General features: G+C 40.7%; 3 protein-coding genes across 4 annotated transcripts in view; 1 reads left to right on the forward strand and 2 right to left on the reverse strand.

The window, feature by feature from the left end:
- LOC108053993 (cGMP-dependent protein kinase, isozyme 1) overlaps positions 1 to 12,657 on the forward strand; it is a 65,367-nt gene that overhangs the window by 21,597 nt on the left and 31,113 nt on the right. The gene's annotated exons all lie outside the window — the stretch shown is intronic.
- On the reverse strand, positions 162 to 1,928 carry LOC108053999 (probable ATP-dependent RNA helicase DDX28). Its single transcript, XM_017136745.2, has 2 exons — positions 1,022 to 1,928; positions 162 to 962 (listed from the first exon to the last, which is right to left on the reverse strand). The coding sequence occupies exons 1-2, from the start codon at positions 1,886 to 1,888 to the stop codon at positions 213 to 215; spliced, it is 1,617 nt and encodes a 538-aa protein (XP_016992234.1). The 5' UTR covers positions 1,889 to 1,928; the 3' UTR covers positions 162 to 212.
- LOC108054007 lies at positions 2,076 to 3,045 on the reverse strand. The gene is made up of 4 exons (XM_017136753.1): positions 2,886 to 3,045; positions 2,621 to 2,833; positions 2,443 to 2,557; positions 2,076 to 2,320 (listed from the first exon to the last, which is right to left on the reverse strand). The coding sequence occupies exons 1-4, from the start codon at positions 2,987 to 2,989 to the stop codon at positions 2,147 to 2,149; spliced, it is 606 nt and encodes a 201-aa protein (XP_016992242.1). The 5' UTR covers positions 2,990 to 3,045; the 3' UTR covers positions 2,076 to 2,146.

Consider the following 12,657-nt stretch of genomic DNA (forward strand, 5'->3'; position numbering starts at 1 on the left):
TAGATTTTCTTTGTGGTCTTCCGAATTTCCGATTTTAAATTTACACGATTTACTTAAGAAACGACCCAGTTAGATTTAATTGATCTAAAAAAATGTTGGGAATAGGTCATTTAGTGATGAAAAATAACAAAACCCATTGATCCGTAAAAGAAGCACAGTTGTTTATCGTAATGAAAACAACTATTTACTCGAAATACTTAAAAAACACAAGTCTAAAAAGCCTCCTCCTGTCCTTGATGACCATTTCCTGCCCCTAAAACCGGAACTGGAACTCCTGCCGCCTTCATCTCTGCCATAATTCGCTTGTTGATGATGTTTCGGATGTTGGCATTCACATTTGGCAGTAGACCACCCGTTCTAGCGGCGTGCTCAATCCTCTGAACGACGTCGATTTCGCGTCGCGAGGAGATCAAGTTGGTGACCAGCGCCTTATCCAAGTTGCCCACTCGCCCGATCCGGCCACATCGATGGATGTAATCGGACACATGGAGAGGGAAGTCAAAGTTGATCACATGCCGAGCTCTGGTGGTGTCCAGACCACGACTTCCCACATCTGTGGTGGAGAGGACGTCGCAGTGACCATTTTGAAACTGCTCAAAGCGGCCAAATCTGATCTTCATCAGCATATCTCCATTGAGGTTTAGGCAGTTCACTCCGCTGTTGTTCAAGAATATGGAGACATAGTCACTGGTCGTGGATTTGTTGCTAAACACAATCAATGGTCGCCGCTTGGAAAGATCCTGTTTTACAAGCGACAGGAGGGTGGCTGGACGATCGGCCTTAGACATCCGCAGGAACTTCTGGGTCACATGGGGCATCAGGTGGTGGAGGTGTGGACTGACCACTTCCCGGATAGTGTCCACATCGATGACTTTGTGCAGAATCTCCCTGGTGTTCGTAGGCATGGTGGCGGAGGCCAGGATAAGCTGAGTGCCAGTGTCGTCTTTCTGCACCAAATGGAACTGTCAAAGAACAAGTTGAAGTTAATAACTCTTTTAATGGAACCTTAACTAAGACTCACGGGAAATCTCCTCAGGAAGTAGGTCAGCTTATCCGTAAATGTGTCGTCTAGCAGGGTATCCGCTTCGTCTAGAACCAGGTGACGGACATGCTCCATGCGAAAGATGCCAGTGGTGACCAGTTTGCTAAGTGCTCCCAGAGTGGCGACTAGTATGTCCACCTCCTCGAACTGCGGGCTCATCATAAGATGCTTGGTGTTGCCTCCAAGTAAAGATTGCACATTGAGATTGGTGCCCTGGGTAAGCTTTGTCGCGACTCCTGCTATCTGGGTAGCCAGCTCTCTTCCTGGAGTGAGGATCAGAGCTCGAGGAGTGTTGAGTTTGCGCTCGGGAGCCTCCCTTTGGAGAAGCTTATCCAGGATGGGCAGTAGATAGGTTATGGTCTTTCCGCATCCAGTTTCAGCGGCAATCAGGCAGTGTTCCTTTCCGTGGACAATGGGGATTCCCTGCTTTTGGATGCCCGTCAGAAGTTTGATGCCTAGTTCTCCTTGCAGATTGTCTAGCAATTGCGGATGAATCTGGAGCCCTGAGCTGTTTAAAAATCCATCGACTGGCTGCATTTCATCGTGGAGTTCCTGCCCTGCAACGCTGGCATTCAGGATAAAGTAATCCCCCTTAGATTTGTTGTGCAACCATCCTTTGGAGGCCAGTGAAAGGCTTCCGAACTTGGCATCTGGTTTCTCGTGCTCCGTTAAATTGAACTGGCTTCTTCTGCAGGAGATTAGGGGCTGCTCCTTTTGCTTTTTGGGCTGCTCCTTTTTGGGCTTCGTATTCGTGAGCTTCGGTTTGGTCTTGACCGCCGCAGCTGTCGCTAAGGATGCGCTCCTTTGGGTGGACTGCACCCGCAGCACCACGGATATCTTCAGCATTCTCTGGGTTTTGGATTATTCAATGTTTTTATTTCATTTGCCGGCGAGGAAATCAGCTGTGAAATAAAGTGCTAGAAAACGCCCATCGGAAAATGCTGCCTATTTGGCGGCAAGTTTGAAAAAGTTGTTAGTTGATAATAATTACATTTTGTTTTTATTTAGTTTCCCACTCAAATCATAACATTAATTTAAATCAAAACATAATATTTTCCATTTATTGATAGGGATAACATATATAATCTCATTTTAAGTATTAAATTACATCTCGGACGGCAAATGCGAGTCATTTATGGACCGCTCTATCTCGATTAATTGTGGCTTAATTTCTTGATACCCAGCCATCTGCTCTTGTATCATGACACCCAATTTCACACGGTCGCTTTGGACATCTCGTATAATCTGTCGATTCGCTTTACTATTGCCAATAGCAATCTGAAAAAGATATTAAAGCTCGTTTGACTTGAATATAAAACATACCGGTGTCTTTTAAGAACTGGCCGCTTTGGAATACCTAAATATAATCTCAGATATAAAAAAGCGGAGGAAATTAATACCTTAAGTTCCATTTCCTGCACTTTCAGCTGACGCTCGATAAAACGAATGCTCAGATCCAAACTGTGCATGCGCAACGGACGAGTGAGTTCTTCAGGGGACACGCTGTGGAAGTTCCTGAGGGTTTGATTAAAAACGTTAGTGTTTACTAGTTCACATGCTAAGTCACATAATACCAACCAATCCTTGCCTTCGTGATTGGAAAACTGCTCCTTGAGCATCTCCAAAGTGGTCAACTTAGTCCTTACATCGCTGCCGGCGAAGAAACATTGATTTACATCAAGGACGATCTTGGTCATGAGCCTACGGGTGCTATTTATTATCTGCGTGGTGTCCAAGCAAGAATCCTCGTTTTCCTCCAGGATAGCAGCACAGACATCCAGATCTGAGGAACTGAACACTTGTTTAGATAAATTCACTTTCTGGGTGAATCCCTACGTCCCACCTCAAGTCCGCAAAGATCTGTTGAATGGCTTCATCGTAGGCCTCAATGACCTGCGGAATAATAGCTTCGTGTTGTTTAAACGCGTATTCTGTGTCGTCCTCCATATTTTCGCTGATTCTAATAAAACAAGACTTGGAGACTCAAAAACATATAGGACCAGTTGCAGCTAGCTTCAGAATACCAAATTGATCAAAACAACCCTCATATAGGGTATTCATACTCTTTGCTGCAGCGACATCCTGTTGATTCGAAAGTCTTCAATCGTTAAAACGATTTTAAGAAAAGGTGACCCAAAACTGGCTTTTAACTTGACCAATCGGATTTCAAGTGTAAAACCTTATACAGTTTGTGGTTCCATTCTCCAATAATCTGCATTAAAATTTTTTCGTTTTGATGCCGGTCTTCTAATAGATTCTAAGAATATTAATTAATTTGAGTTTAGTTTTCGGTATTTTAAATTACCGAACAGTAAATTGGTGTTACTTAAAACAATTTTAAACTAATTTTTAGCAGAAGAATTATATCCTCCAGTAGTGCCAATTCATCGTCAAAATTAAAAACGACTTTGCCAACTGAATTACCAAACTTTCACATGCCGTATCGCCAAAAGAAACTTCCTGCCATCTTGTAACACTCAATGGTTTTTAGTTGTGAAAAGTTGTACTGCATTTTCCCACATCGCAACTTCAGGTCGGCGACAAAACTTGCCACAATGGAATTTCCTTTTATCTCTGCTCTTTCGAAGGGTTTTTAATTTGTGCAACGTTTTGCGCAAATTGTTGAGGCGGGGACGCATTTTTAATATGTTTTGAGTAATTTGTGCACATTTGCGAATTTTTATCGCAGTCACAAAAGTTTGTCCTTTGTGCTCCTTTATCGTGCTCCTTGTTGGCGCGGTTGTAATGATGACTTTATGACTTTATTTACGTGCAATAAAGGAAGCATTCCGCGGAACTCAGGTTTGAGCATCATCGTGCCACTACTTTCGAATATAAATGCGATTCAGGTTAATTTATTCGTTCGTCGGGTCCTGCATTTTCATTATTTTGGGAGCCGAAAAGGAACTCAGTTGTGAAGTAGGCTGAATTCTAAATGCGCTACCCTGCACAGTAAGAAACAGCTTAATTTTAATATCATATGTTTTAATTCGAGAACAATATCACAACTTTATGGATTTCCCTTTCTCTCTAACTTCTAAAAATTCTTTGCAAATGGCATAGTTCATCTCTTTTCGGTTGCAAAAGGGCAGGTTAAAATTCCTATAAAGAAAAATAAGCCAATTGGCCATCCTATCATATCATACCCTTTTTTTTTTGGTGTAGATTGGGCCTCAAATATGCTAAATCCCAGCCAGAATCCTGAGCTGTCCTCTCCAGAATTCAGGGGCGTTCCATTCGGTGGCCGTGTTAACATACATGTGCTACTGCCTGACGCATGTCTTGCTAAAACTGGGCTCGGAATTTGCATTTCAATGATTAAAGTGTTAAAATGCCGGCCGACACATGCGGACTTTTCACAAAATCTCCCCTGACGTCGTCCCCCGGATAGTTCCTAATGGCTTTATAAAGCGAGCACCTCAAGCAAAATGCGATTTTAATATTCTTATGCTCGTGCACATGGTGTGAAGAACTTGTAAATGTTGACTTTTTGTGGTGCGACTGGTATGCAAATCAGTCTTAAATTCTCAAAGTTTTGCATACTTTTCAGAATTCTAAGTTATTTTATTTAACAACCCCAAGAGATTTTCGTTTGTCTTAAACAAAATAGTCAAAGATGGAGGATTCTTTAAGAGACGTTTTCTTTTAACAAAAAGTTATTTATTCTATTATTTAAAAATGAGAAAATTTAATCAAAAAATATAATTCAGCACTATTATTTCTTTGAATTTTCCTTTTATAGCAAAATGGATTCAAACCATAAATAATTAAATTGAATTTCATTAGGATAATAGAAAAAGTTTTATATATTCAATGCGTGTGCGTGTCTAGATACTTTGGTGGGAGTCAGGTAAAATGTTTGCCAATTTTTTGATTTTACTTATAAAGAGGTCGCGTGGTCTCCTGTCCATTTTAGGGACTTCCCTTCCTCTAATTAGATAAATCACTCGGCTCTAATTGCTGCTCCATTTTGCGCGATAAGCGAGGTCATAAAAACGGTGAAATAAAGGACACTCGTGCGTGGCTGTTTAATTGAAATCTGCGTGCTTTGTAAATTCATTCGAGTGCACTATCGTTATACTCAAACTCTGACCCAACTTCAAGCCGAATCCTATCTACACAGAAAAAATGCAGTGGGATTTGAACTCGTGGTTGGGTTAGAAGGTGCTCCTCACTGAAAAAATTGTTTGTCTCAAATGTACAAAGTAATTTCTATATTAAAAAAAAAAACAGTTTTTTTAAGATGTTTCCTTCATAAAAACGTTTCCTATACTTCCTAAAAAGTAACATTTTTCGAGTGTAAGCTTTTGTCTATTACGCCATATTTTGTGGTTATCTTGATTTAAAATTATTAACAATCAAAACCTTTCGAAATATGCAAATGTGTATTTTTTGTGTGTGCCACAGTGCGCCCTGGTTGGATGCGACAGCCATCACTTGACGACACTTTTGGGCGTGACAGAAATGGCGGACTTTTCATGGATTTACCAGAATTAGTGGGGAATACGGAGGGAATCATTTGAGGGGGAAAGGAGTGGTACGTCAGCCGCAGTGCGTGAAATGCATTTAAAATTTGCGTTGCATACTTGTCGCCTCAAATTACAGCGCATTTGTCGAGTGCCGCTTTGTGCTTTGTTCCTGTATTTGGGCGCTGCAGTTGCATCCGAAAGCCACAGCAGTGGTCACATTTATCAACGTTAATTATTTTGTAGATTTAATGCGAAAGCAGACTTTCAAATTTTGAACTATTTTGTAAAAAAATGTACCTTTTGATGTATAAGATGTTAACAAAAATGTTATTCAAATCCTTCTCTAAATCATATTTAGTCTTTCTCTTTTATTTTATTACCTTATACTTGTCCCTACTAATTTGTATTTCAAAAAAATTTTTCGAGTTCTTTTTTTGGTTGGGCTGTTTATATTTAATGTCTTTTAAATATTTGTGATAAGCTGCGACCTCCCATCATTTTTAAAATTTTCTGAATCTATGTATTTTAGGCCCCTATTACGAATAGTTAAGTCAAAGTTGGCGACAAAAAGGATTTCTTGGTAAAAACCATTATGCAAAAACCCGGCTCATAAATTTTTTTTTAAAAAATCGGTTGCAAACTTTTACTTATTATTCGCAATCGGGGACCTAATGTACATGGATCCTTATAATTTTAACGAGATGTACAGCCTACATTTTTGCACAAGTTAGTAAATTAACAAATAATAATTATTCAACTGAAATGTGCGTCACGGAGATGTTAACTTGGATTTGTCAGTATTTATGTGACCACAACTGTGGGCACTCATGCATGAAGACGAGTTTGAAATGCTGAAATGCGCTTTAAGCACGCATTAGAACAATGCGTGGAACCAAAGCCATTGCTGTATATAACCGTATATATCTGGATATGGCAGCCGCAACTCTACCGATTTTTGCGGATTAACACTGCACACGCAGATGAAATGTAAGTACAATGGCCAAAAATACTGGCAGACAATTGGTATTCACCTTGAGTTTCAGCTACACATGTAAGCCATCGTGCAAGATGCTTTATCTTCTGTGTTTTGGGTGTAGACTTGAATACCACCCGTAAACCTTTTGTTTGCCTAAGCATTTTGGGGGAAGGGTTTCTGGGGGAAAACAAAAAACAAACACAGGGCACGAAAGCCGGCTGATGGGGTTAGTTTACCGATGCGGCTTTTACTGGCTTAACATATTAATTAAACTTGAAGTGGAAACACGAAACCCGGCTGGGTCAACTTTAAATTAAGTTTTAATCTGTTGCTCATATTTAAACAGCCAGCAGGTTGTTGAGTGTGTGGCTGCACTGAGAAAATTCTTGATAATACTCTTTTACTACTACAAACAAGGAATTGAAAACAGGCAATTTAAACAGGTTCGCTTTATCATTATTATTATCCTTTATTGAAAGCTATTAAGATAGCATTTAGAGCAAGCAGTAAATTAAGTTTTTATCAAACTAAATCTATATAATGGTTGGACAAATTTAAATATAGATGTTAAATTTTATTAACAATTCTGATGTACGTAAATTGATTTTAGTTTTGCAAATGGGTTTATTGACGATTGCGATTCCCTTTCTCTGTGTAGTCCCCCAAGGATATTAAACTGTGCATGTGGATCGCAGTGTGTATTGTTGTAAGCTCAGATGTTCCGGCTCTGCATCTCTAATTGAAATTGGTCATTTGGCACTCGACTTCCAGCGACCGACGACATGGAGACTAGAGACCTGAAGACTGACGGGTGACAGGCGACAAGTGACTGGCAAGCAACGACATCGAGCTCCCAACCGATTCCCCCCTATACACAAAGAAAAACTGGGGATTAAATTAATGATTTTATATATAATTTAACTAAGAACTAAGTAGCAGTATATGGATTTGATTTTTTTGAAAATGGAAAACAATATTATACATGATAGCTTTTCGATTTCTTAGAGTTTCCGTAGTGGGATGAGTCACAAAGATACGAAAAATTAAAATATCCGTAAATCAAGATGACTGTTATTGATTGAACATTTTTTTCTTTCTGTGTGATTTCTTCCCCGAAAAGCAACTTGTGGCTATTCGCTGTTCGGTTAATGCAGTTAACTTAAATTCCGTCCGTGTCCAAGAGAAATAGCATAACTCTTCGCTGGCCAAATCCCATCCGCACACACAGGTGTCGTGCTGATGAACAGGCGGATGCGGATGTTCCGCCCCGGCAGATTGACAGCTTAATAAATTAAAATGCATTAAGTGGCTGGCGTAGATTTGCGGCAGCCATAAATCTTTCACCCCTAGTTCGGGAAACGAAGCTGGCTTTGGGCTTAAATATTATATTGTAATTCAAATATTTATGGCCATCAGCGTAAATAAAACTGTCTACTAAACATGGGCCGGGGGTTCCGAGTGATGTATGTGGCTCAGGTGGGCGCCGCCACCTGTCACTTTCCCTTCCCTTCCCCCGGCTCCCATTTTCCATCCTCTAAGCTCGCAAGGCAACAAATTCTCACGCACTGAGCCATTGACACGGGCTGCTAAGCTGTTGAAGTCGGGGTCCTGGGAACTCCGACCTTAACTCGGCAGCTGCCGAAAAAAACCGAGGAGGCTGGCAAGCCCCATTCCAGATTGACTGGGGGAATCCCCTCCATCAGCAGACTCCGCAGATTTCGTAGAAAATCAAAAACAGGCAAAATAGCTTCACATTCAACAGCGATGCATATTTGTCAAGCTGAAAAAGTCGGGATTGTACTTCTGACGGCAAATAGTGTGTGTGTGTGTGTGGAAAATTAAATGAATTTCGGCCTGGATTCGGACCTGCAAAACGGACGTAATGTATGTAGGAAGTATGAATACAAATAGGGATACACAGTGGAAAAAACTATAACAGTCATTAAGCATGCTTTCAGTATCAAAGAGTTTAAACTGATATTTGATGTTGGAGCTTTAAAAATTTTTGTTAAAAGTCCAAGTAATGGATTATTTCATCCAACAATGTTGGTATAGAAACTTTTTTGAGGCCTTAGATAACTAGAGCTATTAACTATTATACTATTAAGATTCTTTTCTATAAATTAAACTGAAAAACAGAGTTTTCTCTCTGTGCAGGGCAGCTGTAATAAATAAACAACGTCGCGTTGATATCCCGGAAAAAAAGGACGGGAGAGAAGGCAGTGGCCGGGAATCGACCAATCATAATAATCATGGGCATATCTTAACATTTCTGGAATTGCGTGGCTATATTTTGCGTTGCCTACTTTTGAGAGTCCGCCGAAGTCCGTACATTTGAATTCTCTGACCGTCTGTATGTGTGTTCTGAGCGCTTCAATAAATTGTCTGTTATCATTTTCATGTTTTCGCATTGACAACGGTTGGTTTTTGGGGGTCGTCTGGGTCGTCGGGGCGTATGAGCAACGTCAGGTTAGAACCCCAAAGCGGCTTGCAAGAAGACAAACTCCTTCGGATTGCCCGGACCAGACCGTGGGCGTGGCATCTCGAACCGTGCTGAGCCTAATTCGCCGGAAATAAATGTGCAGCGATGTGTGCGGACTTAGGAAGCCAAGGCAGTTCGCGTTTAGTTATCGAATCGGGAATCCAAAGAGGGAGTGGGTTCAGTCAGGACTCGGAGCTCGAAGCTCGAAGCCATGCATCACCTCCTGTTCCTTGTCCTTGCGAGATGGAGTGCCGGTTATTATTATTGAAGCGCCAGGAAATTCGAAACTTGTTAGCAGCTGCCGGAAAAGGCAATGAATGTAGAAGGACGGGCGGAGTTCACGGAGTCCTTGTGGCAAATCGAATTCCGTTCGATGGCATTCACCGTGAAAATTGAGTGAATTGAATGAAAATTAAAGTTTTAAACTCGGATCAACGGATCGACAGATATATATAATCTTTCAATAAACACGTCAGGATCGATTGGGCTCTATATATTTCGTGGATTTTAAGATCGAGAAACTAATTTAAATAAAAAAAAAAATATTTATCTTACAATATACACACATTATTTTTAAAAATTAGTTTCGGGAATTTATAATAATGGTTATTTCCCTATGTTAGCATAACTTTTAACTATCTTAAATATTCAATGTATTGCACACAACCATCTTTAAAGACGAAAAAGTTGTTCGCTGAAATATTGATGGGATGGCAAAGCTTTAACAAAAGGGACTTCCGTCCCAGGAAATGGACTAGTGAGTCTTGCTTGCCTTAAACAGATTGTTAAAGTATTTGCGAGACTTTTTCGTTTGTAAAAAGAGCTTAAGGATAAGGAGGCGGAGAGTCCTCCAATAAGTTTAATGGCTCTGTTGTCGCCCACGGAAAAGTCCGCGACATCGATAGTTCCTTTGGAGAGTCTTTTGGGGGGCAGGAGAATCCGGGGAACCCCGTGGATTGAAAGCCATTAGCGGGCTTGGCCAGATTTACGCTTGAGGTGGCGAAAGCAGAAAGAGATGGAGAAAGTAAGCCCAGTCAGCATCACTTTCACCGGCTCGGTCGTCATCAATTGTTTCGTTAGCAGCCGGGACTTGTCGGCAATCAATCAGTTCCTTCTGCTCTCGGTTTTACAGGCGACTTCGACTCCGACTCCCCGGCTCTTTGCATAATTAAAAAGTATGCGTTATGTCGCTTACCTGGCGTTTATTTTGGTAGAAGTCTTCCCCTGGAGGAGCCGCATCAGCAATCCCGACAGGGAATTTAAATTACAAAGGTTTCCGCCCGCGTCTTCGCTCCGCTGGCTGAGTAAGCAATACTCCGCAACACCTGACAGCAGATTTACCTGTACGCCATCGCCACCCCGATTTTCCGGATATCCATCCTACTATTGTTGTCGGGCGGCAGATTCAATTAAGTTGATGAAACGACAATTGTCGAGCAGCCAGCATCGGTGTTGCCCACTGGAGGTTCAATAAAATATTGAATATTGCCTAAAATAACAGGGAATATTAAAAGATAAATGAAGGTTTTAATAAACAAGACCTACTCACATAAAGAATAAAATATTATATTTTTTTAAGTTATAAATACCGCTTTTAAATAACAACATTTTGTAAAGATATTTTAAAAGTTCTTAGAAAGAGAAAAGAATTTCTAATGGTTAAATGTACTAGCTTTAGAATTTGCATTTTGAGCGGTGAATTATACAGGATAGCATCACTGTTCGATCGTTGAAAATCCAGATGGCAGAGGAGCTTTAAACGTCGCAATAAAATCACATTTCGTGCACCACGACGACGTCTCCATCCGTTGTCCATCATCGGACATTCGAATTAAATACCTCGCTGTCAATTAAAGGACACCATGGAGTGAAAAGGGGGTTGCAGTGATTGCTCCACCCACAAGGACGAACTCCCGCCCAGAGTTAACTCAATTATGAGCATCGACGGACGTAACGAGCGTTGGATGGACACGTGTAGTCGGGTTATTATTATTGGCCCAGTGTGCTGAATTTAATTCCATTCAGTTGGTCGTCGAAGATGCATCGGCAATTGAATTTCCCCCTTTCAACCTGATTCCGAGTGCCTCTTTGCAACTAATTGCACGGCAGAATCGGAATCGGAATCACAGGGGCCATTTAACCGAATCGAATTCGCATCGTTGGCAAATTGAGTAAGTGACTGATTTGCCACGACACTTGTGATGATCCTCCGGGTCCTCTTCCCCCTGTGATTCCCCATCCTCCCGGGTAATTAGTCAATCAGCAGAAGGGAACAGTCGTGATTCCATTGAGAACAAACAAAGTTGTCGCCGCGCAAACCCAATTAAACGAACAGAAAACAAAACAGAGCCAGTTGTCGCTGTCAGAGATCCCACCATTATAGTAATGGTGATGTCGATGAAGATGGTAGATGACAGCACTGTTGGGGATTGCACTGGTATCATAAAGCGATTAAATGACAGGGGAGCCACTGAAATCTCTAGGAACTTAAATCCAGTAAAAGAAATGGTAGTTTAAATTGTTAATTTGGAGCTCCTTTTAAAAGGTAAAGCTCCTTTGACCTAAATCAAATTTGTTATGTCATCTTCGGACAAAAATAAAAGCGAATGCTATTTATATATTCTTCCCAATTTAATTTTACAAATATTTTGAAAATTTAAAAGCTAAAATAAAAACTTATTGAATGAATTATAAAAAAATATAAACTTAGGAATGTGTTATTCCTATGATTAACCCTTTTCTATTTAGTTTCTAACCAGATTTTAGTTCTTGGGGTCTTCAATTTCTGTCTGTGTAGAGCAGCTTGTCCGGAGGCCTTGCATCCGGCGTAATTAGTGCACTCAGAGGTGCAGTTCGGCTCACTTGACCATGCTCCTTTGTTCGAGAATTCTCCTTTTTCCGTGGATTTTCTCGAGTGCGTTTCTCGCTGGGTTTTTCTGTTTTCCCCCTGTTTCCCGGCTTTGGCGCCTTTGTTGATTCTTTTAAATTTCGCCTTTCAATTATTTTATGCAAATAAGCAAACGGAGCGCAGATTATGCCAGCTTGACGGGATTCTCCTTAATCCTCTCTCCTCAAATTCCCCGTTTCCCTTTATCCCCAGCGAGGCGAAAGAAATCCGTTCGCCAAATGAATTGTTTGGCATTGTCGTTTTCCCGTCTCAAGTCGGACCCGTAATCATCTTAAGTTGCTCAAATGGGTTTGTTCATTTCGAGTGTTTTCGAACAACTTCAAAAATAAAGCGATTTCGCCCTAATGTTTGTCCGTTCTTCTTTGCTTAATTGGAGCTCCTCGAGGGAGCCGTTCTGCCCCATTTATGGTTGCCTTTTCCCATTTCCCATTTACGGGTTTTCCTGGGTTTAGCTCGATTCATTAATCCATTTTATAGCAGTGTTTGATTTTTCGAGCGTTTACTCGATTAATTTTATTGGGCAACAAGTTGTTTTGTGACTTGTCTGGCTTAAATAATAAAAGTTAACACTGCGGTTTTAAATGCACATTATCCTAGCTGGGTAAAATCATTATTAATTTATGCAATTTTCCTTTAAATGCTCATTATGATTTCGCATTGATTATGGCTCACTGCCGTTAATTAATCAATTAAAGTGTTTTATCCTTTGCCACCTCAAATTATGAGCTCTTCAAGGAATTGAAATATTTATGAATACCCTTCTCCTTTCGATTTCGATGG

Source organism: Drosophila rhopaloa, unplaced genomic scaffold (genome assembly GCF_018152115.1).
Source record: "Drosophila rhopaloa isolate 14029-0021.01 unplaced genomic scaffold, ASM1815211v1 contig_2, whole genome shotgun sequence".
NCBI classification, from domain to species: Eukaryota; Metazoa; Arthropoda; class Insecta; order Diptera; family Drosophilidae; genus Drosophila; species Drosophila rhopaloa.